Source organism: Stegastes partitus, unplaced genomic scaffold, assembly GCF_000690725.1.
Source record: "Stegastes partitus isolate 25-593 unplaced genomic scaffold, Stegastes_partitus-1.0.2 Scaffold584, whole genome shotgun sequence".
In the NCBI taxonomy this organism is placed as follows: Eukaryota; Metazoa; Chordata; class Actinopteri; family Pomacentridae; genus Stegastes; species Stegastes partitus.
This window is the reverse complement of record NW_007578315.1, coordinates 1-24,960: the sequence shown is the minus strand read 5'-3', so window position 1 is coordinate 24,960 and position 24,960 is coordinate 1. Positions and strand designations below refer to the sequence as shown.

General features: G+C 40.8%; 1 protein-coding gene across 5 annotated transcripts; it reads left to right on the top strand.

Moving 5' to 3' along the window:
- Positions 1-3,961: 3,961 nt before the first annotated feature.
- lpin1a (lipin 1a) lies at positions 3,962-24,676 on the top strand. 5 transcript variants are annotated; one of them, XM_008288948.1, is made up of 23 exons: positions 3,962-4,092; positions 7,513-7,713; positions 8,229-8,324; positions 12,493-12,589; positions 12,676-12,907; positions 14,443-14,508; positions 14,736-14,828; positions 15,047-15,158; positions 15,760-15,967; positions 16,270-16,425; positions 16,516-16,609; positions 17,021-17,220; positions 17,435-17,528; positions 17,974-18,043; positions 19,371-19,463; positions 19,559-19,623; positions 19,710-19,851; positions 20,312-20,460; positions 20,654-20,740; positions 20,824-20,976; positions 21,244-21,358; positions 21,464-21,567; positions 21,884-24,676. In XM_008288948.1, exons 2-23 carry the CDS (start codon positions 7,522-7,524, stop codon positions 22,059-22,061), a joined length of 2,796 nt encoding a protein of 931 aa, XP_008287170.1. In that variant the 5' UTR covers positions 3,962-4,092; positions 7,513-7,521; the 3' UTR covers positions 22,062-24,676. The 5 variants fall into 5 exon arrangements, with proteins under 5 accessions (XP_008287170.1, XP_008287169.1, XP_008287173.1 ...); XM_008288947.1 differs by having other exon boundaries at positions 15,044-15,158; XM_008288951.1 differs by lacking the exon at positions 14,736-14,828.
- The last annotated feature ends 284 nt before the right edge of the window (positions 24,677-24,960 follow it).

Here is a 24,960-nt window from a genome sequence, read left to right as displayed (position 1 = left end):
AAAATTCAAACATCCTGGTGTCAGCAGGTAATTCATGACTATTTTCATTCAATTAGGCTGATTCGACATCACAGGTGTATATTGATTCAGTGATCACAGGTTTTCTAAGTTGTGTGTCAGTGATCATGGATCACTTTTGTTGCATTGAGCTTCAAAGCCTGTAGTTCAATATAGTTTTTCTATAGAATTTGTTTTGGATGATTTATCCTCTACCTGTCAACTTAAAATTAACACAGTTATTGAGAGGTGCTCCATTTTAGAATCATTAGACATTTAAGTGATATTGCACACACGTGTAATGACATACAGACATATGCTAATAGTATGGTGCTATATGGGTCATGTGTGAGTCATGTTTATTGACAACAGCAGCACCTTCCTCTCAGGCGTCTTTCTGCCTCTGACCCATAAATTTTTAACTTGTCAGTATAATGAGGTAAATTTATTGACTGAGTGAACTGCAAAAAAAAGAGAAAACATGATCTGTTTCAGGAATACTTTGGCAGTTTGAGCTTGTCCCCCAAGTACTCGATAAGAAGATTGATGAACTGTCTTTTTATTTTTACATTTTTAATGAAGCTGATGTCAGTAGCTGGAATACTTAAACTGCAACTTGTTGACTTTCCTCTTTGTTTGGTTTGTTTGTTTTTACAAATGACATAAATGACTAACATGTAAATTGTGATCATTAGAGGTCCTGGTAGACAGATTTGGGCATCTCCAGATAGAGCAAGGCCAGAGGATTGCTCCTGCTTCTGGTCAAAGTGAGGCTGCTCACCTCACATACAACAATGAGCATAACGTTAACCTTCTTATTTAACTCATGGCTAAACAGCAAATATATATTTTTTTACAAAATCTTGGAGAAATGAGAGAAAATGTCACATGCATACAGTAACATTCTGAACAGTCTTTATATTACCATAGATCCTGAATATGCTCGGGCTCGCAGTTGGCTAATTATTGCATGCACATAAAAACAGCATTGCAAATCAAATCGTCACTTGCAGAACAACACGCCAAATTGTATTCCAAACTGCATTAGCCAATTCAAAATCGACCCGTGAGGAAAAATATTAACACGTCGACAACGTGTTTGTCTGGCCTCAATTTGTCAGGGCAGGTGGGTAGAGTTACGTTTTGACAAGTGAGGCACAGGCAGTACATTGCGCAAATACAAATGCCTTCAAGTCGTCTGAATGTCAGTGCTATTCTTATCTCCTCAGCTGCACATACAAGACTTGTGTTTCTTCAGAATAGGAACACGATCCTCCTGCTTTTCTCTTAAGGCTGAATTGTGTTTATGTGCGATTTTAAGATTTAGCCAATGCTGTAATTTGATAAGTTCTCATGTAGAGTCCTACTTTGTATTTCATATTATTTAGCATGAATAGCACTCAAATGTGAAGCTTTAATTAACACAAACATGAACAATTTAATGATCTAATGATGCTCTCTTTGCCTTTAACTCACCATATGACAAATACACATGTACTGTTTAATAATGTGGACATTTAATGTGGTCTGACAGCAAACTGTATTGATAGAACAGACAAAAGAATCAAGGGCATTTAAATTATGGTTCTATTTTGTTCTCTCCCTTAATGCACAGTTTATACTCATATTTACAGCTGTAGCTTTTTTTCTCTCATATATATAAGCTTCAGGCAAAGAAGTGCAACTGAGACAGTGATAATGCATCCAAACTTCAGAGAGAACACCAAGATATCACAACATCTGCTTTAACCTGCTCAAAGCAGTATCAGAGATGTAACTGTAAATATATGTGGTTTAGCTTTCTAAGAGGCCGTTCTTGATACAGATTTCCCAAGTTACAATGAATCGCCCTAATAATATTTGTTTGCCACAGCTGAATAAATCAGTTAGAGGTCATTACTGAGACCAGCCTTTGGGTTGCCAGGTTGCAAAAAAAAACAAACTGGGTGTTGAATTATTAATGTCTCAAGTCAATAATGAGGAGTCAGGAGTTCATTACTTTCTAATAAATCAGGAGCAAGTTGTGGGTAGTTATACAGTTTAATATATTATTAGTAAAGATCCACTTGCAACAAATCAAAGTGCAACTGTAAATGATGAGACACTGTTAACAGATGAGTTTTAGTGCAGATGCCTTGTAGCTCTTTTAAGTCAAAGTCAACTGTCCACTAAACAAAGTCCATCAAGCTCTATTTATCATTTAACGTTATTAGTCTTTATTCAAGTAACTAAGTAGAAAACAAACAGGCTATGCACAGAGACGTATACTTAACAAAAATATAAACACAGCATTTAATAGTTTCTTAATTTCTATCCAACCTTGTTAGCATAGAGGAATAAATATTTGTTTATCCAACTTTCTTTACATCCAACTGTCTTTACAACAGAATGGAAGTCATGTGTGCACTACATTGGAAATGATGGAGAGTGGGGGTCATAGGTCAGAAAACAGCTATTGAGGTTGTCGGTGCTGCTTGTGGGATGTTTTCCTGATGGGCTCGGTGAAGTTGGTGGACATTTCTGGGGGACAGGATTGTGTTGTTGGACACAGCCATCCCAAACAAACAGCTCAAATGCTGTCCGAAACGACTTACTGACATGCCAACATCCAGCGTGCCAACAGCTCGTTCTTGTCTTTCTCTTGTCATCTGTGGCATCGTGTCATTCGAGTAAAGCTGCATTTTAAGGTGGCCTTTTGTAGTCACTGGTGGAAGAAGAGTTAGTGCGCCGGTCACTTGTCCTTTAATGACCCTGTTACCTTCAAGTTTACTATCATCTTTTATCCTTGGGCTCAGTTTGACCTCAGCGATTTAAACTTCCAGAAAATGATTAGAATTAAAATTGTTGCCGAAGTTTATGTTTCAGGTACTTTATGTTTGTTTGTTGACAAACTAAATAGCCCTTTAAATGAACCAATCCAACGACGGCCTGCAAGTGGGTCACATCCAAGTCTTTGTAACTGTCCCATATATGCGCCTCCCTTCTAAATTTGTCATTCCAAGTATATCCTTTTCTATTGATGGTGTTGTGAGGAGCTCAAATGCTGATTTTATGTCTTGGACATGGCTGACTGCATCGCTATCAGTGGTTCTCGCACTACTACAGTTATTGTTATGTTGGGTTACATGTTATAGTGACCTCACTATCATCCAAAACAAATGTGTGTAAAGTGTTGATATTTCTTATATGTTTTATACAGCTAAAACAGCCCGGGGTCAAACTGACCACATGTACATGACATTGAAAACATATGTTAATTTTATCTTTACCCAGCAGTCCCCAATAAATTAGGAAAAGTCATTAAATATGAAGCCAAAAAAAAAAAAAACATTTATTTCGGTGGATCAACTCAGTGGTTTAGAGTTTGTCACTGTTCAACTTCTTATAAATTTATCCCTTAACCTCTTAAGACCCCAGCTTTTGTTTGATATGCATTTTTTTTAAAAAAAATCCTCTTTGCTATTTGATCTGATCAAATAGCAAAGAGGAATAAAAAATAAAAGATGTAAAGAAAACAAAATATATTTAACAAAATTTAAAAAAAAATAAATAGAAATATAGAAACATTAACAATAATAAAAATAAAAATACAATATTAAAACTTTTTTCTGTAATTTAAAAAATTAAATACTGTGGTAATATAACCCAAAATGTGATTTTAAGAGGTTTAAAATAAATAAATAAATAAAAATAATAAAAAAAGAAATTTTAAAATCTTTTTTCTAAGTCAGAAAAGAAGCGCAATCACGTGCTTTATTCATAGTTTCTGCTCCGTGTACATAAACCCATGAGGACTCAGCAGGACATCACTCATTTAAGAGGGAAATGTGCGGTAAACAATGTGTGACGTAGGCCCCGGCTCAGCCAATCGGGTGGCGCCGCTGCTGCAGCTCGCTGACGGAGGGAGGAAGATTTCTAACTGCGGGTTAAATACCGAAGCAGCGTTCAGCCGAGGATCTAAGATCAGATGTCAGAGCCGCGGAATGAGGCTCACGGATGACTTGATGTGCGGAGCGACGGCGGATCAGTAAGAGGGAAGCTGGAACATTTGGATGGAGCAGAGATCTCGGAGCGACGAGCGACGTCATACATAATGTAAGCAAAGACTAAATATCTCCTGCAACGTGGCGCTTTGGGGACGTGTAGTGGGATTTAAATATTCGTAAAGCCCGTTTATTGATTGCTAATTTGGAAAAAAGAAAAAAAAAAAAATCTTGGCGTTGTCTTGTGTGTTTGCTTTTCTTGACGCGCGGCTGTTTGAATGGAGCTGAGACAGGCGGACTGCAGAGCCTCACCCCGTGCAGATGTTTACATGTCGACACACAGGCCACACATGATACTACCATCTATTTATGAAGCTCACGTTCATGCACTGGGTTGTTTTTTTTATTTATTTATTTTGAGGTTCGACATAAATGGAATCATGTCCAAGGAGAAATGTCCCTGCATCTATTTGTGCTGCTTTATTTATAGAGAAGAAGCTCATGCATAGTGTTGTTATAAATGACCTTCTTAGAATGTAAAGGGCTTTTAACATGTTCACACTGGAACACAATTCTCTCTTCTTTCTGATTTATTGCCATTTAGTTGTGCCAGACAGTAATCCCTGTAGTGTGAGACTGCTGCTCCGGTCATATTAAATAGATTTAATTGGATAATCCTGCACATCATCATGTGTAAATCCCTCAGCCTCCCTGTTACCTCTCTGCCTGCTTCTGCTTCTTTTTACTGAAGTCTTGTATTGACTAACTTTAAATAAAGAAGCCTCTGTAGCTCTGACTAAGTGTTGTTGCCCACTTGTTCTCAGAAATACCAGCAGCAGTTATTTAGGAGAGGTTTTGTTGTTTTTTTTGTGGTACTCTTGCACATTTTTTGCACCACACTCCACACAGGACATTTCAATTAGAGCTTATATTACACTTATTGTACATTTTATATTTTCTTATTGTTTATTTTTGCATATTTATTTACTTTACTCTTTGCTGTAATTTCCAAATTTCCTCTTGGGTATTAATAAAGTATTTTATTTTTTAACACACAGCATGTACATTGAATGACACAGAATGACCCTCGGTGTGGTCTCGTGATTGGTTATTGCATAATGGAGGAGCATTGTGATTGGCTGTTAAACAGAGAGCTCCTGGAAGAGAGGGCAAGGCTCTGGCTGTGTGTGTGTGTGCTTGAACTAGAGGACTGTTTGCACATGGCCAGTGTTGACAGTGATATCAGGGCTGTAGCATGTGCATATGAATGTGAGAGAATCAATAGATACGGGAGTGAGACAAAGAAGTTGAACAGTCATGTAGTTCTTGCCAAACAATCACCCTCCAAGTTCTTGAGAAATAAGAAAAAGCCAAATTGCACAAAAAAAATATGCTTTCTCTCCTCTGGTGTTGAACCACGCAGGTAGTTTTGTCTATATTTGAGCACGTTTTGGCACTGACAGCACTTTAAAACACCTAAAAATGAAGTGTTGTAGAAATAGTGCCATGGTTACTGTGGACATTCAACAGATCTCACTCTTCAACTGATTTCTACCACAGCACCCACGAAAACCAAAACTGCATGATGACTTAGCTGGAAAAAAAAAAGTTTGTTGTAGTCTAACTAACCAGTTTAAAGCAGGAAGATTCATCATTCATTTGTGTAAAAGCAGTGTTGTGGTGTGTCGTGTTGTTATAGTGCGCTGGGGATGAGTGAGTCACGCAGGTCTGACATTAAAAAAGCAAAACGCTACTTCATCAGAGCAGAAGATCCCCAATCTGTGATTCACAACAAGTGATGCGTGTTAACAAATCATCTCCTTATTAGTGCTCTTACGGGGTTTGCCATCTGTTACCGAGGCATGCTGGAGTTTTGTGTGTGTGTGTGTGTGTGTGTGTGTGTGTGTGTGTGTCAGTGTCTGAGTCAGCGCAAGCAGGTGGCAGGTGGACATTTTAAAGGACAAGACACTGATATCACAGATTGTGTGTGTTGTTGCTTATTGTGTGAGGGGAAAATGTCTCTTTCCTTGCCTCTGCCTCTTTAACCGACCTCTCACCTCTTTTGCAAATTCCCCCACATTGCATTTCTGCTTGTCCTCCCCTAAACTTTACACTGATTAGCATCATCTATTTCTCCAGAGTCCTGCAGCTTCATCTGCTTTGCTCCTTTTATTTTCCTTCAGAATGACACCCTTTACTTTTTGTTTTCATTCATCTTCCTTTTCTTTATATTTCTTTACTTCTCTTCTGTCATTCTCTGTAGCTGGCCTTTTGTATCCTTTAGGTTTTTTTCAATTCAAGTTGTTTTGCACATTCCCATGCATCAGATTAGATCTTCTTTCACCCCTAACGAAGCACCGGTGCTGGCAGTTGTTTGAGTAAATATAACAGATTCTGCGCAGCACGTGAAAAGCAGATTTATGGATTTTTCACTGTAGTCTCTAAAAATATCTGTTCTCCATGCCCTCTCACCGATATCCTACCCACAGTTGCTCCCATGAATAAAGCATCATGGCTTTAGGGCCATTAGCTGGTGTGTTACACACTCTTACAGCACAGCAGAAACCAGAATCAGACCTTGTGAACACTCTCATAGCTTTTTATGCTTCCGTATGTGTGAAATGTCAACTCATCGATCCACAAAATGTTAATAATACTGTTTAGTTCTTCTGGATGCCGAATGCGTTTTGTTGTTTCTTTCCCTCTCTCGAATCAACAGCTACCCACAGCTCAGTGAATGCTTTTCCCTGTCTGAGGCTCTCTCCAGGGCCATGTTTGGCATTCTAGACATAGAGCATTAGAGGCTGTGGATCAGAGAGACTGGCACAGCACCATGTGATTAATCTTGTCCCTGATGAACTGTGTTTTCACTACAGAGAGGACAAAGGCACTTCTGAGTTTATATATCGGCGTTTTGTTTTCAACAGAAAGAAGGAAAACCTTGAAGCATTTAGAGAGTTCATTTGCAAAAACAGATAAGTCCATCTTCACAAACCTTCAGAAAACCCACTTTTCTATCATCTTCTGAGACAATATCAATCAAACTGAAGGTGTCATGTCATTTCTACTGAGTGAAATCCACTCAACTTCAGTTTGATTGATATTATCTCAAGCAAACAACAAAAAAATAAGTTTTCTGAAAATCTGGAAAAATCTGTTTTTGCAAATGACCTCTTCATTTGTTCACCATCACCGATCACAGCCACAAACAAACACTCAGCAGCACCACGTTAGTACATACAAGAATGTGGAAATTGTCTTTGTGTGTGGTTTCAGCAACCTGCCAGGCATGTGCGAGTTTGGTTGGCATGTGTAGGCAGTAACTGAACTGAGTGGATCAATAATGGATCTTAATGAGGCAGGATGACAGTATGGTCTTACACCAGTCAATCACACACCTGTATAGTATTATTATGTAGTCTTACGTTAAAGGCGTGAAACATGAATAAATGGGGGACATCTCTGTCACAAAAGAAATCATCAAAATCATCAAAATCTCTCCGCCTCCCTTTCTCTCCCCGCCTGTCTCCAGTTACAGACCATGAACTATGTGGGTCAGCTGGCGGGCCAGGTGTTCGTGCAGGTCAAGGAGCTGTACAGAGGACTCAACCCCGCAACGCTGTCTGGATGCATAGACGTCATCGTGGTCCGGCAGCCCGATGGCTCCCTGCAGTGCTCCCCCTTCCACGTCCGCTTCGGCAAGATGGGCGTGCTGCGGTCCCGTGAGAAAGTGGTGAGATCATAGAGCGCTCTCTGCCTCTCGATTTTTCTTTATTTATTTGTGCAGCGTATCTGTACACAGGTAATTACAGAGCTCAGAGTCTGTTTGCCCACACATGCAACCACAGAAGAGCAAAGATAAAGAAGAGATAATAAGTGGTGGAACAAGTATTCTAGTATTTACTTAAGTATTCTTTTTTTTTATATTCTTCTTTTAAGCAGTTTAAGCATTCTGGTTTTACACTCAAGTAAATGTGGCATATACAGTTAAAAAAACAAGCCCTGTTTCCATTGCAAATAAAGTCAGAACTATGATATTTATGTGTCACACAGTAACTTATTTGCCATATTGCACCAAACAGTGCTGCATTAGATTATTTAAACAAAGATGACTATACAGCCAATCGTTTTCTTTGTGGATACATTTATAGTGACGCCCAGATGAGATGGATATTTATTTTTACAAGCTGCTGTACATTTCAACACGTGGTGAGGTTTACCGCATGTCCTCTTTATTCCGTCCTGCAGGTGGACATAGAGATTAATGGCGAGCCTGTGAGTTTGCACATGAAGCTGGGAGAGAATGGAGAGGCATTCTTCGTCAAAGAGACCGAGAACAAAATGGTGAGTAATGATTGACAGAGTCATTACCTCGAGTCAGTAAACGCACACAAATATAGAACGGAACATAATGCGCACATGAAGGTTGCATAGCATGAAATGACAGCGTGTTTGATTTCTGCTGCTCGTAGGGAGCGCAGTCGATTTTGGCCCTCTTTCATTGTCGGGGTTCCTACAGGTTTTACTACTTAGTGATAAATCTCCAAACATTATAATTGTCAGACTTAAATCTCTAGTTTTCCTGCCCAGACAAGCCCAGGCGAGGCAGAAATGTACCTCTCCTCTTTTTTAGTAGATGCAGACGGAGTTCTGTCAGGCGACTTCAAAGGGGAGGCTTCGAAAGCAATTAACATAATAAAATGGAGGTCGGGGAAATGACACGTGGACAATGGCATATGTCTGTTTAGAGAGAAAAAAAAAACATCTGCTGATCTGATTCTGTCTCTACACGAGCAGATAGAGACTTGAGCATATCAGCGGAAATACAAACTGAGCAACAAGACAGAACAAGAGCTTCTGTCCTCTTGTGGCATCCTGTTGGCCAGCATGACTTTAGTTTCCTGGAAACAAACCATCAGGACAGGCAGAAAGCATAAACAGTCAGTCAAGACTGGCTCATGCACCAACACTCTACAGACAGCTGACAGTTTGTAGCGGACTCATTGCTTTATTGTGGTCTTAACTGAGCTGCGTTGTTAGATTGTATATGTCATCCTATGTCGTGTGTGTTGCCAGCAACAAGTCAGGAGGAAGCCAGTGACATCAGTATGTCAAAAAGCAGACGAAAGGTTGAAATTCCACGTGTGGCCTCACAAACTGAAAAAATATACGCACTTAAATATACAAAATATACTGAAAGAAGTGAACCGGCCTGCATTTCAAACTCTGTATCGCTCATCCTTTAACAATATGAGAATGCGACAGTGACATTGAAAAAGTCAATTATGTGCTGATGGCGTGTCAAAACTTATTTATCGAAATTATATATCATAGCCCTGGGTTGCTGTTTTGCCTCAATCTCCTTAAGTGGAAATCATCTGTCAGACTTGAATTTGTACTAGATCGTACTACACCTAAGCATGTGCGGCACAAATGCAAACATAACAGGAAAAAGTCTAATCTGAGAACGTTTCCTTTCTGTCTTAAAACTGAATCTGTAGTGCGATAGCTAAAGATTGATGGGAGGATGGAGGAATTCACGGGTCGCGGCACCACTTCTCTGAAGGAAACAAGGGTGATCTATTCCCTCGCCGTTGTAAACAACCTTCGTCAGCAGTCACAATGTGATGCGTGAAGGGGCGAGCAGTGGCAAGAGCTGGCTGCGCTCCCTCGTCGAGAATTAAGAGGAATATGTCATAATCGGACAAGATCTAATTCTTAATCTGAAGGATTACACTGATGTGATTCTGCTTTCACTACTTAATGTCCGTCTCAGAGAGCAGAATCCGTTCTCTGACAATCAGCTGATCAATAGGTGCATTAGGAGCTCTTTAGAATGCACCAGCGCTGTAATGCCTCAGTCCTTAACGGATGGGACAATAAAGGCCATACAGAATTATTTGCTAATTCTGTTTGACCGTGACTGTTCCACTGTTCTGGCCTAGTGTCAAATCCTCTCCTTAACATAACTCTCCCTTCACAGAGTGGAAAAGCACCAGAGACCTATTTATAGCTCTGCCCAGTTCACCGTCAGCGTGCACAGACTGAAACCGGCGCTCACTGACTTGTGCACCGTCCGTGTAGACGAGACATCAGACAGACATGTAGAGTACGGTGTGTCTCCTGTTCAGATGATCAGGCGCAGGATGCAACTGGCAGTTTGAGGCTTCAACCAGTTTCGAGTTATTTACCTTCAATCAGTGTCTTTGTTCAGTTACTGTCTCTCTGAGCTCAACGTAAAAAGCTCAACAACAATTTTAAAGACCTATTTGGCATCGAGCCCAGCTTTCTGTGCCTCTCCTACCCAACCTCCCCCCGCCTCGTACTTTCTCCTACTCCGTTCCTCAGGGGGTGAAGTTAAACTTGAGGATTTGTTGGGGCTTGTGCATTAGAGCCTGCTCATGAAACGTTACCAAATGTTCTCTTCGGGCTACAACATCAGGAATCTTTGCGTACCGGTAGCATCTTGATGTGTTTATGTTGACACGGGAAAAACATAAAATTTGTGTAATTGCCTTTGTGTTTATTTAATCAGTGTCGCTTTACCAGCTTTCATTTCAGAGTTGCCAATAGTAAAGATTTAAAGTTCTATGTTAAACATTCTTCCTCAGTAATTAAGAGCGATCTAATCAGCTATTTTTTTCTCCATCATGTTTTTGGCTGTTTGTTTATAATCAGTGCTGTGTTGCTTGTCTGTTGTGTAAGGGACGATCTGAAAACAGTATTCACACATAGCAGACATTTCTTTGATTTCACAAAACAATAAGATTATTTTAAAGGAGTGAACTGAAATAGTTTTCATGGTGGATGATCCCACTAACAGCAGAGCCCTGAGCAGATGTGCTCTCCCGTAACCTTTCATATCGTACATTCTGAGTCCCTTCTCCTCTCCCGTCCAAATGAATCGCGCTGACTTGGACTGTGTTGTGACACGTGCACCACAAAGCATGTGTCAGTCTGCACTGTGTGGATCATCTCTTCATCTTACTCACTCATTCAAACTCTGTCTCTCTCTCTCTCTCTCTGTCTGTCTGTCTATTTATTCTGTTGGCGCGGTAGCTGAAGTGCGACTCTGATGTGAAAATCTGTGTGATTTTGCTAATCTGAGCTCAAACCCAAATTCTCACCAGATTATTTAGATCCACAGGGAAGCCCATGTTTGACTGCTGGTCTACCATTCTGGTCCAGACTTGAAAAATCTAAGCAGCTACACATTTGTGATTGCAGTGACAGTTTGTACAGACAGTTTGTACAGACAGTAGGATCATCAGGTGATGCATCCAATTTACTTTGGTGTGGCCTGCTGAACAAAAGACACTCCTGTCATCCTTAGCTGTGTTTAGAGCTATGATGAAAATGTCACTATGCTGACAATCTAAACTAAAATAGTGAACATGGTAAATGTTATGTTGCAGTGCTAGTGTCAGTGTTTGTCTTAAAGCATCACCTGACAGAGCTGCTGTTACGCCTGTAATCCTACTTTATCCTTCATTGTTCGACGTAATTGCATTCTCTAGTTGATTATATTTGTTTTGTGCAGCAGCTGTTTTAGGCCTATACCTCCTAGTTTTACATTTCTTGTCGTAAATATTACAGGGCCTTAGTTAATATCTTAAACTAAAGAAAATATTAACAGATTTAAATGTCAGCACACAAATACAGGGCTTTAAACACTCTTGAAAACATCCTAATTTTTTTGTTTTATATTTACCCTGTTAAATAAAAATTGCAGCTCTAACTCATTAAAGTTTAAATCTCCTGGCTCCCACACTTCTTGTGCACAAGTGTACCAAATCTCAGATCGGTATGTGAAGTCACTGTGGTGTTAGAGGGCAAACATCAGAAGGGAGGTTGGAGGATATATTAAATATTAACCACAACAGTAGGACTTACTCATTTATAACTGTTACATATTTGAAGCTTATAAGTTGCTTGTAATTTTAAGACCTGCATTTTTACGATGGAGACCTTGTGTTGGTTAATGAGCAACTCCTTCCACACTTTTGTAATTTGTAAGTTAGCCGGACCATTCTACAGCACAGAACGGTCTGACTGCATCTCAACATTATTCGGCTCAAGATGTAAAGATTGCTCTGGCTTGTTTATATTTCTTTAAACCAATCATCTTGGGTGGAGATAAGCGATAAATAGTGACGGAGGGGAATTTGTTGGTGGAACATTTGAACACAGGGAAGTGAGAAATGTTGTTAAAATGAAAGAATACGACAAGCAGGGCTGCAGGATCCAGATTCTCTGCAAAACTTGACATTTTTCAGTGTAGCAGGTTGCTGTCCAGAGGTTGTTGTTTCCCATAGTAAAGCTGATTTTGAAATTGGTAGCATATAGTTACCATAAGGGTAGAAAGTTGCATGAAATGAAAGGCTACATCTGGTGGATCAGAGTAACGATGACCACGTCAACACACTGTAAATAGGGGTTAAATCAAGGACTGTTCATTCTTTCTAACATATTAAAGACCTCATTTGATCATGTTGTGTCGCCCTCTCAACAGGAGGTGGTTCCATCTTACTTGGCAACGTCACCCATCATGTCAATGGGGGAGGCGTTGATGGCGTCCCAGCTGGGCAGAGGCCCTTCTCGTCACCTCGGTAGGTTCTGTTAACAAAACAAATATTGAAATTTCTTCAAATGTGCATATCGAACCGTTTTCATGCTGCTTTTTCTCATCACGTAGACGCCATCCCCAGCAGCTCACTCCCTGTGCAGAGCCTGTTGCCGCAGCAAGGTGATGGAGGGATGACCAAGAAGAGGAGGAAGCGGAGGAGGAAGGCACGACCAGAGGGAGGTGGAGGAGGAGGAGGAGTGGGAGGAAGGAGGGAGGAGAGCGGAGAAGAGTTCTCAGAGGACGAGGACATGTTCACGATTGACTTGAGCTCGGATGAGGAGAGAGAGGGGGACAGCGACAGGTGTGTGCGCGAGACAGCGTGTGATTGTGTTTGGGCGAAGACGAGAGAAGTTAAATGCCAGTTAGCCGTTGTCATTTCTGAGGAAAGCAAACTTAGTCAGCAGTCACGATGTCGTTGGTAAAGTCCATTAACCACTCCCAGTAACTCATCTAATTGTGTTAACGGGAGACACTGTGTGAGTGTGTAATCATGTTTTTTAGGCATGAATCAGCACTAAGTGGTTGTTTTATTTGTCTAAAACATAGGCGTATGTTTGCACTACATGAATCAGAAGATCAGGAGTGCAACAAAAGGTCAGGACCGAGGGCATTTTGTCAGTGCAACTTGAAATATAGCATTTTTTGCCCAAATTATGACTTTTCTGCCTCAGCTTTTGTGGTTTTTACATTTTGTGCTATCACCTAAACTTGTTTTGCCAATGTGGTAAAATTGTGAGTATTATACCTTTATCGTTGAGCATGTTAATGTAGCCCAAAGACACCCTATAAGCTTCACAGAGCTGTAGACTCTTAGTCCTGTTAGGATTTGTGCTTTAATTACAATTGCAAGCTCCTGGAATGATTGTATAACAATCAAGCGTCAGTCAGCCCACCATCTGATCCTCACAGCCCAAAAGTGTGACGTTAAATCATGTCAGGGGTTTCTCTCTATCGTTAAATGTTCATGACAAAAAGCTTCAAAGCAGCTTTCATTTTTAGTGAAGTGTGAAACTCTAAAGCTCGGAAAAAACCTGCTTCATCAGAACCTTGTGGGTGTATTTTGATCAGATTTGATTGACAGGAAAAAACAACCCACCCGCTGTCACCAGAGTCTGATTCAGATGTCTCCAAATCCTAATTTGTGCATGACATCGCCTTTCTCCAGATAAACCCTGCCCAGCTCAAACCAGTGACAAGAGTTCAGGAAGATCACCAAAATTGTTCTTACGTTGGCAGTGTGTGTTTATTAAGAAAAGCAGCACTCACACATTCAGCATACACCTACGTTGCTTCTCTCTTTGTTCAGTAAAATCTTCTCAATGGAGCAACACCACTTAAATGGTTTTGTGAGAAACGATTTAAATTGTGAGTCTGCAAGTACGTGCATGTTTGTGTTGATGTGTGTGAAGCCCTTTCAAAACCAGCTCCGTTTGTTGGACACGCTCCAGGGATTCGTCCTGTTCCCACAGTGTTTTCTGTCTTTTTGAAATAATGGCTCACAGGGCTATCCTTACTGCAGGGTCCCAAGCCTTTTTTAGGACCACTCGGTGGGTCGGGAAAATTCCTGAAACCCTTAAAGACGTAAAAGAATGCGCGTCCGCTCCATGCAGCGTTCCGTACTGTACTTGATGAGGACATTTTCTCTGTGACATGTGGTAACACTCAAAGAGGCCGCTCAGGTCTCATGTGGTTTTCAGAGCGTTCTGTTGTTTTCATTTCTGCTTCAATGTTTTATGTAGACTCGCGGAGACGCTGTGTTTACAAGGTGTCTGATTGTGAAATATTGTGTTTGTGTATACGACTAACATCTCCCTGGATGTGTGTGTTTGTTATCAGACCTGCGTACGGTGATCAGTCTAACAGCCACACACACACCAGCACCGACTGGACTCGCTCACAGAGGTATGTATTTGGACACAAACCACACACACACACACTTTATGATAAAGTTTTTCAATAAGCTCTTCTTTATGAAATCCTTTCTTATTCTGCTCATATCATACCGCACACTGTTCAGGTTTTTTCTGTCCTCACAATAAGTAGAAAATAAATCTGCAACTCACTGTCTTTCCCTTTCTTTGTCCTCCTTCTCGTCTCCTTTTTCTGTCTGTTTGTTTATCTTCACGTAGTTCTGTGATTAAGGAAACTCTCTCCATTCCTGCACCCTGTGGTCTGTCCATCTCTTGTCCTCAGCGGACCTCTCACTTCTCTTCACCTGTTAGGTATCGCCTTTTGATTCCACCTTCTCTGAATACTGTGAGATGTAATTATGCACTCATTTTTTGGAAGCTGAAAATGGACATTTTCCAACTATAATACAATATAATATGAAGGAGATTACTTTTTTTTCTCTAGTATTTCAAGGTTGTTTACACACAATAAAGCTGTTAAACTGTTGAGTGCACATTGATCTAAATCCAGACTGTCATTTGACCAGCAGCCCAGATGATTCGCGCTCATCAACGCCAAAGAGCGACTCAGAACTAACCAATCAGACGAAGGACAACCCCGAGATGCTGTGGACGTGGGGGGAGCTGCCACAGGCTGCTCAGGTACCTACATATGATCACATGGGGATGTCTGCATATGGTTATATCTCCTTATGATATGAAACATAGAGCCCTTATTAAGCCTCATTAGCATTTGCAGTATGAGTAATATGTGATTCTACATGCTGATCACAGTCACTGTTCTAAATAATGTGGGTGGTGATTCCCAGAAATATTTCCACTATTTCTAGAGACGCTGAGCGGTTGTTGACATATTTTAAATCAGATTTCAGCCTGTTGGCTCAGACTTGACCCAGCTTGCTCAACTCTCTCGAACAATAACAGCATTTGCCTACTATCAGCCCTGAAGCTCACCGATTGACATGATTAATTTTCACTAAGTTAATTGTTGTTTCTAATGCCAGAGATTTACCTCACTCTGACATGAATACCACAAAATGTCACTTTTACACTTTTGGTTTCTGTCCAGGTTAAACAAACTAATTAAAACTTGGCAGTCAGTGAGTTTTTGAGCTAATCCACAGATGAATGAAGAAACAAATGGAGAGGATAGTGAAGAAGGGAGGGACTAAGACAAATATACTCTAATACAGAAAAACTAATATTGTCTGAAAAGTCTGAACAGTCTCTTTGCCCTTTGCAGCCGTCCTTCCTGATTTCCCACCAGAAGCAGGATTCTGCCACCTCGCTCTCCATCCCGGTGTCCGCCAGCACTCACTTCAGAGCCATAAGCGACGCCGGGCCGCCCTCCCTCGTTCTCTATGGCCCAGAGTCAGGGGAGACCAAGGACGCTGACGATAACAGTAGTGGAGGCAGGATCGGACTAACTGTCAAGGCTGGAGGAGAGCAAGGTAGTTGTACGGAGGATGATACGGCAAAGTAATCCCTACAGTGGCAAAAAAGAATTGTTACAACCAATATTCTTGGAGTAAAAGCTCAAAAAACATAACCAGGATAACACCCTCTGAGCCACAGTTCAAACTATTTGCAAGTTGTAAACAACACATATATTTTCCACACTCTCCTTCAAGACTTGTAGTATTTGCCCTGGGGGGACCTCCAGTGGTCGTATTGTGGAAATTCATGTTGTTGATCCATGAGTTTGTTTTTATCTATCGGTTGATTTTCTGTGGTTTATTTTTTTTTTCCATAGTGAGAGATGTGGAAAGTGTTGGGCCTTTGAGTGCAGAGGTGGATTGTTTAACAGCGTCCTCAATGTCTGCGAGGATTTTTCCCGATCACCTGGAGGCTGAGGGCAGGAACAGAGGGAGTCCCATCAGAAGGACTGATTCACCATCCAAGAGGAAAGGTGCTGTAAACAACTCACAGGTTTTCTTGAACTCAACTCTGTCTCTTTGCATCACCTTTTGCTGATGAAGTTTGACACTGTCCCTTCTAGAAAAGAGAAGCCAACACCTGGGCGCTGATGGCATTTATCTGGATGACATTACAGAGCTGGAGCCTGAAGTAGCTGCTCTCTATTTCCCTAAAAGGTACGATAACTGACATATACGTGTACATGTACAGTGCATGTTTGTGCATGTCTTCTTATGCCACCCTGAAGACACACATCTACTGTATAGACGGTATTCATGAGGTGTAGTTCACCCTCTGGTGGCCGTTCTGAAGGTCCTCAGCTGTGATCAATAGAAATGAACAGACTTTTGTATTGTGTGGCACCAAACCACTGATTTAGTGCTTTATTATGTAAGTTATATAACTACAGCCAGCCCTTACTGCCTTATTGTAGAGATTATTACAATTAAGTAGTTGTAGCAGTTGACCCAATCAGCGCTCTTTACAGTTCAGGCCGTTGTTAATTGGATGATTAAAATAGCTTACACTTCCACAACAACATTTCTTTAAACAACCATGTGTGAATGTGTTTGTGTTTCCCTCCTCAGTGACGGAGGCAGCAGCTCGATGAAGGGGGACTCGGAGATGATGATGGTGGGCGTGAGGAGCGCTAATCAGTCGCCACAGTCGGTGGGCAGCAGCGGGATGGACAGCGGCGTGGACAGTCTGTCCGACCAGATGGGTGACCTGCCTCATGTCGCCATCTCTTTGTGCGGCGGACTCACCGACAACAAGGAGATCACAAGAGGTAGGATAAGGAACACGCTTAAGCAAGAAATTATCAGTTACTTCTTTAAAGTTAAAGTGGGGCTTTTATCAAATTATTATATAAAAAAGCAATAATAAAATGTGTTAAATCAGAAGTCCAGAGACTTACCCCCCAGATAATCTTTTTATATCATGTGTCTGTTAATCTGTGTGTGTTCTTTATGTATCCTGTGTGTGTGTTTTTAATGCTACAGAGCAGTTCCTGGAGAGGGCAGTTTCCTACCAGCAGTTCTCAGAAAATCCCTCCATTATCGACGACCCGAACCTGGTGGTCAAGATAGGAAACAAGTATGTAGCACTACATTTAATACCAAAGTCAGTTTCACATTTTGACAAAGTGCAGAAACTGTGATAAACATTTAGTATTTGACATGTACTGCACATACGTTTCTGTTTATTTTGCATAAGCAGATATTAACAATTTCAAGGAGGTAGGCATATGTAACGAGTACTGTTTGTAAAAGTCATATCCAATGTGACCATGTGGAACCTTCCAAAGCAAAGCGCTCTATATCTTCACTGAATCACGTTTAGGATGACGCCATGCTACCTACAAAAGAACTGTTTTACATTTTAAGCTAAGAAATGTGTACTTTCTAAACTGTTGAACTATTCCTTTAATACAATCTTAAGCACAGAAGTCCTCTTTCCTTTTGTACAGTTAGATATGTAAGCTGTTGTAGGTAGATGGAGAAAAAGAGGTGCATGTAGATTTCTCTGTTTTCTATTGTAGGTATTACAACTGGAACACAGCAGCTCCTGTCATGTTGGCCATGCAGGTGTACCAGAAACCCCTGCCGCAGGTAAGACCACCGCAGTGGTACACAAATATTTACTCTCATTTGTTTGCAGTGTGGTGCGTGTTATTATAAAGCAGCCAGTATTATTAGAAAGATGTGCCTAAACAGTAAAAATGTGCATCATGCTGCTGAATGGACCCTGTTAGGTTTATATTATTATTTTTTTTGTTTTATTGGTTTATTTGTTTACTTCACCTACTCTTTTATTATTTTATGTTTTGCTGTTTTTATCTGTATGTTCAGAGTGTCTAATGATTGCAGCTGTTGTGTAAACGGAGTGGATTAAATGTACAATAGTTCTCTCTGAAAAGCTGTGAAGTAGAAGGAAAAAGCACTGTAGGATAAAAATCAAAGTACAAATGCCATGAAAGTATTATTCAGCACAGTTCAAAATTACCTTTTTTGTGTGTCTCACTGTTATGCAACCCCCTGCATCACTTTTCTCCCGTGCACTCCCAGCATTTTGCAATTAATTCTCCCGAATCTGTTTCACTTTGGTTCAGCAGTATCTCATTATTTCATTCAATGCAATGCTACAAGCTAATGTGTGTTCACAATCATTACTTTTTTCCTCCCAAACAAAGCAATTAATCCAAGTGAACATTGTTATGTTAACACCGTCAGATACGGCAAATTGGTCATTTCTGAACACTCAAAGGCAAAGCTCGTATCAAAGCTGCCAGTCTTACACCTCAGTGAAATATGAGTCTAATGTCCTAACACTTTAATAATGCCATGTCTTTATCCCCCTCCTTATTTTTTTTCCCTTTTATTTACATACATTCTTTCTCCCATCATCCATGCGACATTTGTGTTTACAAAGTGTTGGTGTTTGAGTTATGTGTTTTCTGCTTTTGGCCTCTTCTCATACTGCCTCCCTGGTCTGTTTGGCTCCAGCCCTTCCCAGCCTGTATGATGTTTTCTGGCTTTGTTTGAGTGTTTGTCAGGGCATGTCTGGTTTTGTCTTAGCTTTCCATCATCGTCACCATATCTATCAACCTCTTTCTACTTTGTATGTTTCTCTGTGTCTTGTTGTTTCCCCCACGTATTGCTTCCCTCTGCTACCCAACCATAATCTTCAGAAGAGTCTTCTTTTTAGGTGTTGCATCTTTTGCTTGTCATTTGCATGCTGTTGTGTTCTCATCTCTAACTGCCTTCATCGTGGCAAGTTAGTTGGAGTTTAGTGTGATTTGAAATGTGGTGTTTGTCATGTTTTTACGTTGCCTTTTGGGTTGATTTGTTTTTTGTGCATTGACGTTTTTTGTTTTTTTCTCAGTTTTAAGTTACATTTTCAGTCAGTTTTGAGTTGTATGTGCATGGTTGTCTCCAGGCCTCGGTGGAGAACATCATGAAGGAGAAGATGCCAAAGAAAGGAGGACGCTGGTGGTTCTCGTGGAGAAGCAGGAACAGTGATTCCAAGTCTGTAAGTACACACACAGACACATCGTTGGTGAGATTTTGACAGTACAGAGTGTAAGAGAGAAAAGGATGGTTACCTTTGACCTTTGCACACCTCAGGAATCAGTGACAGAAGCAGGAGGAGACCGAGGAGAGAGTTCACTCACGATGACCTCAGTCAACAGGTGACACCAGACACACAACTGTCTTGGTTTTATCTTTACATTGAGGTATTCTCCATGTACCAAACTGGCTCTCTTGGATTTTTCAGATTGAAGGATGAGTCGTCCTCTAGCGATGAGGACCACAGATCATCCATTCAGGTGTCAGGATCGTGTCAGTCAGAGGCCCTCAGTCAGAGTTCTGGCAGCGTCTGCTATAAAAAGACTCTTCGTCTCACCTCAGAGCAACTGGTACAGTATTTATTCCTGCAAACACAAGTCAGTGTCACGTCAGCTCTGAAGCAGCTTGTTATTTATTGCACACTTGGTTTACAATGATCAAGCAAGAATGTGGGCAAAGTTCTGCTTATATGACAAGCATGAACACATCATCTTCACTGGGGCTGCCTCAGACTGTTGGGTTCTAAACTAGTGAAGCAGAGGGGATTTTTAAAGCTGGGTATGTTTACCATGAATGGAAACACGTGGCTTTACAGATAGACAGAGAACCGAAACTCAGGGCTGCATATTTCTACATTAGAGGAAAACCTCATCTATAGTTGTTTATCATGTGTATTCCATCTGTAGAGTATCTAGAAAGCCTATCGCTGAATACACAACCTCAAGAACACACATTCCTCCTCTCCTTCTCTATGTGTGCGTCTTGTGCTCACCTTTGTGCTTACACTGTGTACATGTGTGTGCTTTTCAGGCCAGCCTGCAGCTGAAGGAGGGTCCTAATGACGTGGTGTTCAGCGTGACCACTCAGTATCAAGGCACCTGTCGCTGCCATGGCACAATCTATCTTTGGAGCTGGGATGACAAAATAGTCATCTCCGATATAGATGGCACCATCACAAGGTAGGAAACAGCGAGTTAGCGCCTGCAGCAGCTGGCCTGTTCAGTTCCAGCTGATGGCCAGCAGATGCCAGGCTTTGCACAGGTTAAAGTTTCTCTGCCATGCATGTGTTAAAGGCCATGCATGTGTGAAATTAGCTGCAAAGGACACATGCATTGACGGTGTGATGTTGCTGTTTCTTGTGTTACACTTTAGGTCCGACACTCTGGGTCACATTCTGCCCACGCTGGGTAAAGACTGGACCCATCAGGGTATTGCACGGCTCTACCACAAAGTCAGCCTGTGAGTGCTGCCTCACACCTACACGTTTAGCTCGCTGCTTATTTCGTGTGTCGTGGCAAGTACAACGTGTCTCTCTGTCACAGGAACGGATATAAATTCATGTACTGCTCGGCAAGAGCTATCGGCATGGCTGATATGACGCGAGGCTACCTGCACTGGGTCAACGAGAGGGGAACCATGCTGCCGATGGGCCCGGTGCTGCTCAGCCCCAGCAGCCTTTTTTCTGCCCTGCACAGGTCAGACACCCAACATGAGAGTTAAAATGGCCTTAAAGTCCTATAAATAAACGTCCAAATATTTAGCAGTCGGTAATTCATTGATAGAAAAACGGATAAGAATTTGCAAAAATAATATATTAAAATTTTGTCGCTAAAATTCAGTGTGCATTATTTAGCCGTACTCCTTCAGAATCCCGTTGAATGGACACAAATGTACAGTCCCGGTGGGCAAAAAGGATAACAACAAATCTATATAAAATGTGTCTGATATTATGTGTTGTATAGGGAGGTGATTGAGAAGAAACCAGAGAAGTTTAAGATCGAGTGTCTGACAGACATCAAGCAGCTTTTCTACCCGAACACTGAGCCGTTCTACGCTGCTTTTGGCAACAGAGCCACGGTAAGAATACAAACACACACAGACAGATTGAAGAACGCCTGTAATGTTCCTACTTTGGACTCGTTTGTTGGATGCTGATTGTTTTTGTTGTGTGTGTGATTTTAGGATGTGTATTCCTATAAGGAAGTGGGTGTTCCCCTGAACAGGATTTTCACCGTCAATCCCAAGGGGGAGCTGATCCAGGAGCACGCCAAAACCAATATCTCCTCGTAAGCTATGGTCTTTGTTTTCTTTTGATTTTTATCAATTTGTTCAAAGGCGCTTCCATGTTAGGTATGATTAATCAGCACCCTGTCAATATGATTGAACTCCTGAGCTGGCCAGCAGGTGGTGCTATTTTGCAGCTGCACTTTTGCTGCATTCTGGGCTGTGATTGGTTTAAACAAATCCAAACAAGCTAAGATGTTTTTCCCCTAAGGGAAGATGATAATGCAGCCAGTGCCCAAGTACAGTAAACAACATTACCAATGTCTGGATTCTGTCGTTGCACAGTAAAAACTGCAAAAGTCTGTGTCTCTTCCTCAGCTACGGGCACCTGTGTGACATGGTCGACCACGTCTTCCCAGTCCTGGTTCAGGATGAAGAAGCAGACTTTCACCGCTCTGACACCTTTGACCAGTGCAACTACTGGAGCAAACAGCTTCCAGACGGCACCAGTCAGGAAGAAGAAGAAGATGACCCGCAGCCGATTGAGACAAGCTGAGGAAACACGCTGCTTTCTCCACCCCACAGTCAGACGTGACGCTGTGGTCAGTGGATTTGTGATTCATCATGAGACCAGCAGCATAGCTAGAGTGTAGAAGATATTAAAAAAATCAAGAACCGTGTGGGAAACAGCCATCAAGCTTTTTCCTAACATGGTAAATGAGAGCAGCTTCTTAGCTCCAAGATGACTCTTAATTTAAGTAATTGCAACTACTGATTGGCAGTAGATGAATGTGTTTCTAATATCCCACATGAACAAGTCGCTGTGCCATCGATCAGCAGTGAGAAAACCCAAGAAACTAAGATCAAAAGAGAGCACTTATGAGAAAAAAAAAAACAGGACTCATTAGGGTCCATTACAAGTACGACTGTTGTTTTTAAAGAAAAGAATGTAAAAAGACAAAGACTTTTATAAAATAAGAGCATCAAATAACCTGATAAATTTTAACAGCTGTTTGGGAGTGAAGCCAACAGGTTAGTTCTTCCTGATCAGGGTTCATCACAGGGTTAAAGACATTTGCAAGTGCACTGACACGTTGTGAAGGCATTCCAACACTACAGAACACAATATCCCTTTAGCTCTATGAGAGATTCCTTCAGCCGGTCATCGTTCTCTCCTTCAGCCGACACCACTGCTCACTTAGACTAGTCAATAGAATATGATTTACATATGTAATTCATAACACATTAATTATTTGATGATGCTTTTCAAATCCCAGAGAGGCCTCTTGGTGCAGCATTCATTCTTTAATCTCGTTTCGGAAAGAATATTGTCTTTCTTTACACATCACATAGCAGCGCGTTCACCAGTTAGTAAGCAGAGATTTACAGTCTCCGTTTAAGTTGTTCCTGATCCAGGTGTGTAATCTTTTCTGACCTCAAGCAAACTGGACATTTTGCACCAGAAACCCCCACATTGCATTACAGTGAAACCATCCAGAGCATGCAAAAATAGCACAGATAGTGTACGCAGACATCTTCTGTGCCAAACTCCTCTGCAGGTCCAGCTAAATGTGTGTGGTCTCTTTTGACCGTGTTACTGTGAAACATGTGGCCATGGCACGTTTTCTAGTGGTCTGTGACTGTATTCAAGAAAAATGCAGGACAATGCAATTAACTTCAGTCTGTGTTAATTCTCTCTGTTTTTTTTAGACATGAACAAATAAAGGAACTCCAGTGATGATGCTAGAATGTAATATATAAATCACTCACTCACTCTAATGACTCAACAATGCAACTACTTTCTAAACTCATATAGGATTAAGATTTTGTAATGTTACTGCACAGATCACATGTATAGCACTAATCTGTCTTGTTGTGGAGAAGTAAATGTAGTATATTAAGATGTACGAATTTCTCCTCAGAAGCATCTATTTTTTTGAAGTTTGTACATATTTTTTTCATCTGTTGTCAGATGTGTGTGTGTGTGTGTGTGTGTTTTCTTCCACTGATCAAGTAACATCTACTGAACCACATTTATGCAAGATGAAATCCTGTGTGTTTATTTGTGTAACTTAAATTGGGGGAAACCACTGTAAATGATGATAACATGACTCTTTGTGACCATATGAAGTGAGTTTCTTTGAAATTGTCTAAAATACCTTCTTAATGGTGCTCATTCAAACCATTTTATTTATAAGATTTACTGTAAATCTTTTGTTTTTTAAATAAAAAAAAATAAAAAATCTGCCTCGTGTTGCACTGAGGTGGTGTTTTCATCATGTAACCACTAACGCAATAGATCAATTTACAGGATTTATAAAATCCATTAAATGAGATAATTGCCTGTTTCTCCATTTAATACCAGTTTTTAAATTTGTCATTTTGCTTCATCTGGTGCCTCTGGTTTAATGTGGGTATTGAGATGGCTTAATTACAAACTGTAGTGTTTTGGCATCATGCAGAAGAGAACCAACCAACAAAAAAACTGATTCTCACTTTTAGTTCATATTTTTTCTTTATTTTAACAATGTGTCCTGTATTGAAAAAAAATGCTAGAATGCAGTTAACGCACCCTCTGACTGACTGTGACTGAATCTGTTATGCTCTTATATACCGTTTGTACATAGGATAGATCCTCTGTGTCTGATGCTGTACTGTGATTGACTTTGCCTAAACTAATGAGACCTTTAATTGAATCTAAAGATGTTGTCGTTCACATGCCTTTGGGGAGTGCTAAGTGTAATTTGTGTGTGAGGAAGAGACACAAAGGAAGCATGCTGTGGTAACGTTGACATGCATATGTACGTGGATGTAGTGATCACTGTCTTGCCACGTGATCTTTTAGGGAAGTACAACAAAAAGTCAATTTAAAATTTGGGTTTCCATGTGTCACAACTATGATTTACTTCCAAAATGTTTTGAGTAAATCATCTTTTGATGATAATCACCTAATTCTTTCTGTGAAAGATTTATTAAAACTCTTGACTAGTTTTCAGTCTGTCTCATGTGTTGACATGGATGTTTATCCAGTTTGCTGTCTCCCATGTAAAGGTTCTGTTTTGGGCACTAAGCAGCCGTCTACCAAGCAGTGTGCAGTGCAAGCTATTGTTAACAATGTAGTTCGATCTGTACAATGGACTCATTTTTCAATAAACTCAAAGGTAATTCCTATCTTGTGTTATGCTTGTTAGGGTCCGAGCACACCAGTGCAAGGACCCTATTGTAACCGTTGTGATTATTATTATTAGGGTCCGAGCACCCAAAAGGGTGCGAAGACCCTATTGGAACTGCTTGGATTATCATTATTATTTGTGACAAAGACACGCGTTTTTGAGGCCCTAAACATACTCGAAAACTCACTCGAACAATACACACCTCAATAGAAAAACTGCTCCACAGCGCCACCTTCTACATTGTCAAAAGCACATTTGGCCTAGAGCTACGCAATTTTGTAG

Excerpts from the sequence above, each read along its gene's own strand:
- lpin1a (XM_008288947.1), top strand. The coding sequence starts at position 7,522 with ATGAACTATGTGGGTCAGCTGGCGGGCCAGGTGTTCGTGCAGGTCAAG. Across the intron at positions 12,590-12,675 it reads AGGCCCTTCTCGTCACCTCG|ACGCCATCCCCAGCAGCTCA; the intron begins GTAGGTTCTGTT and ends CTCATCACGTAG. Across the intron at positions 16,426-16,515 it reads TTCACCATCCAAGAGGAAAG|AAAAGAGAAGCCAACACCTG; the intron begins GTGCTGTAAACA and ends TGTCCCTTCTAG.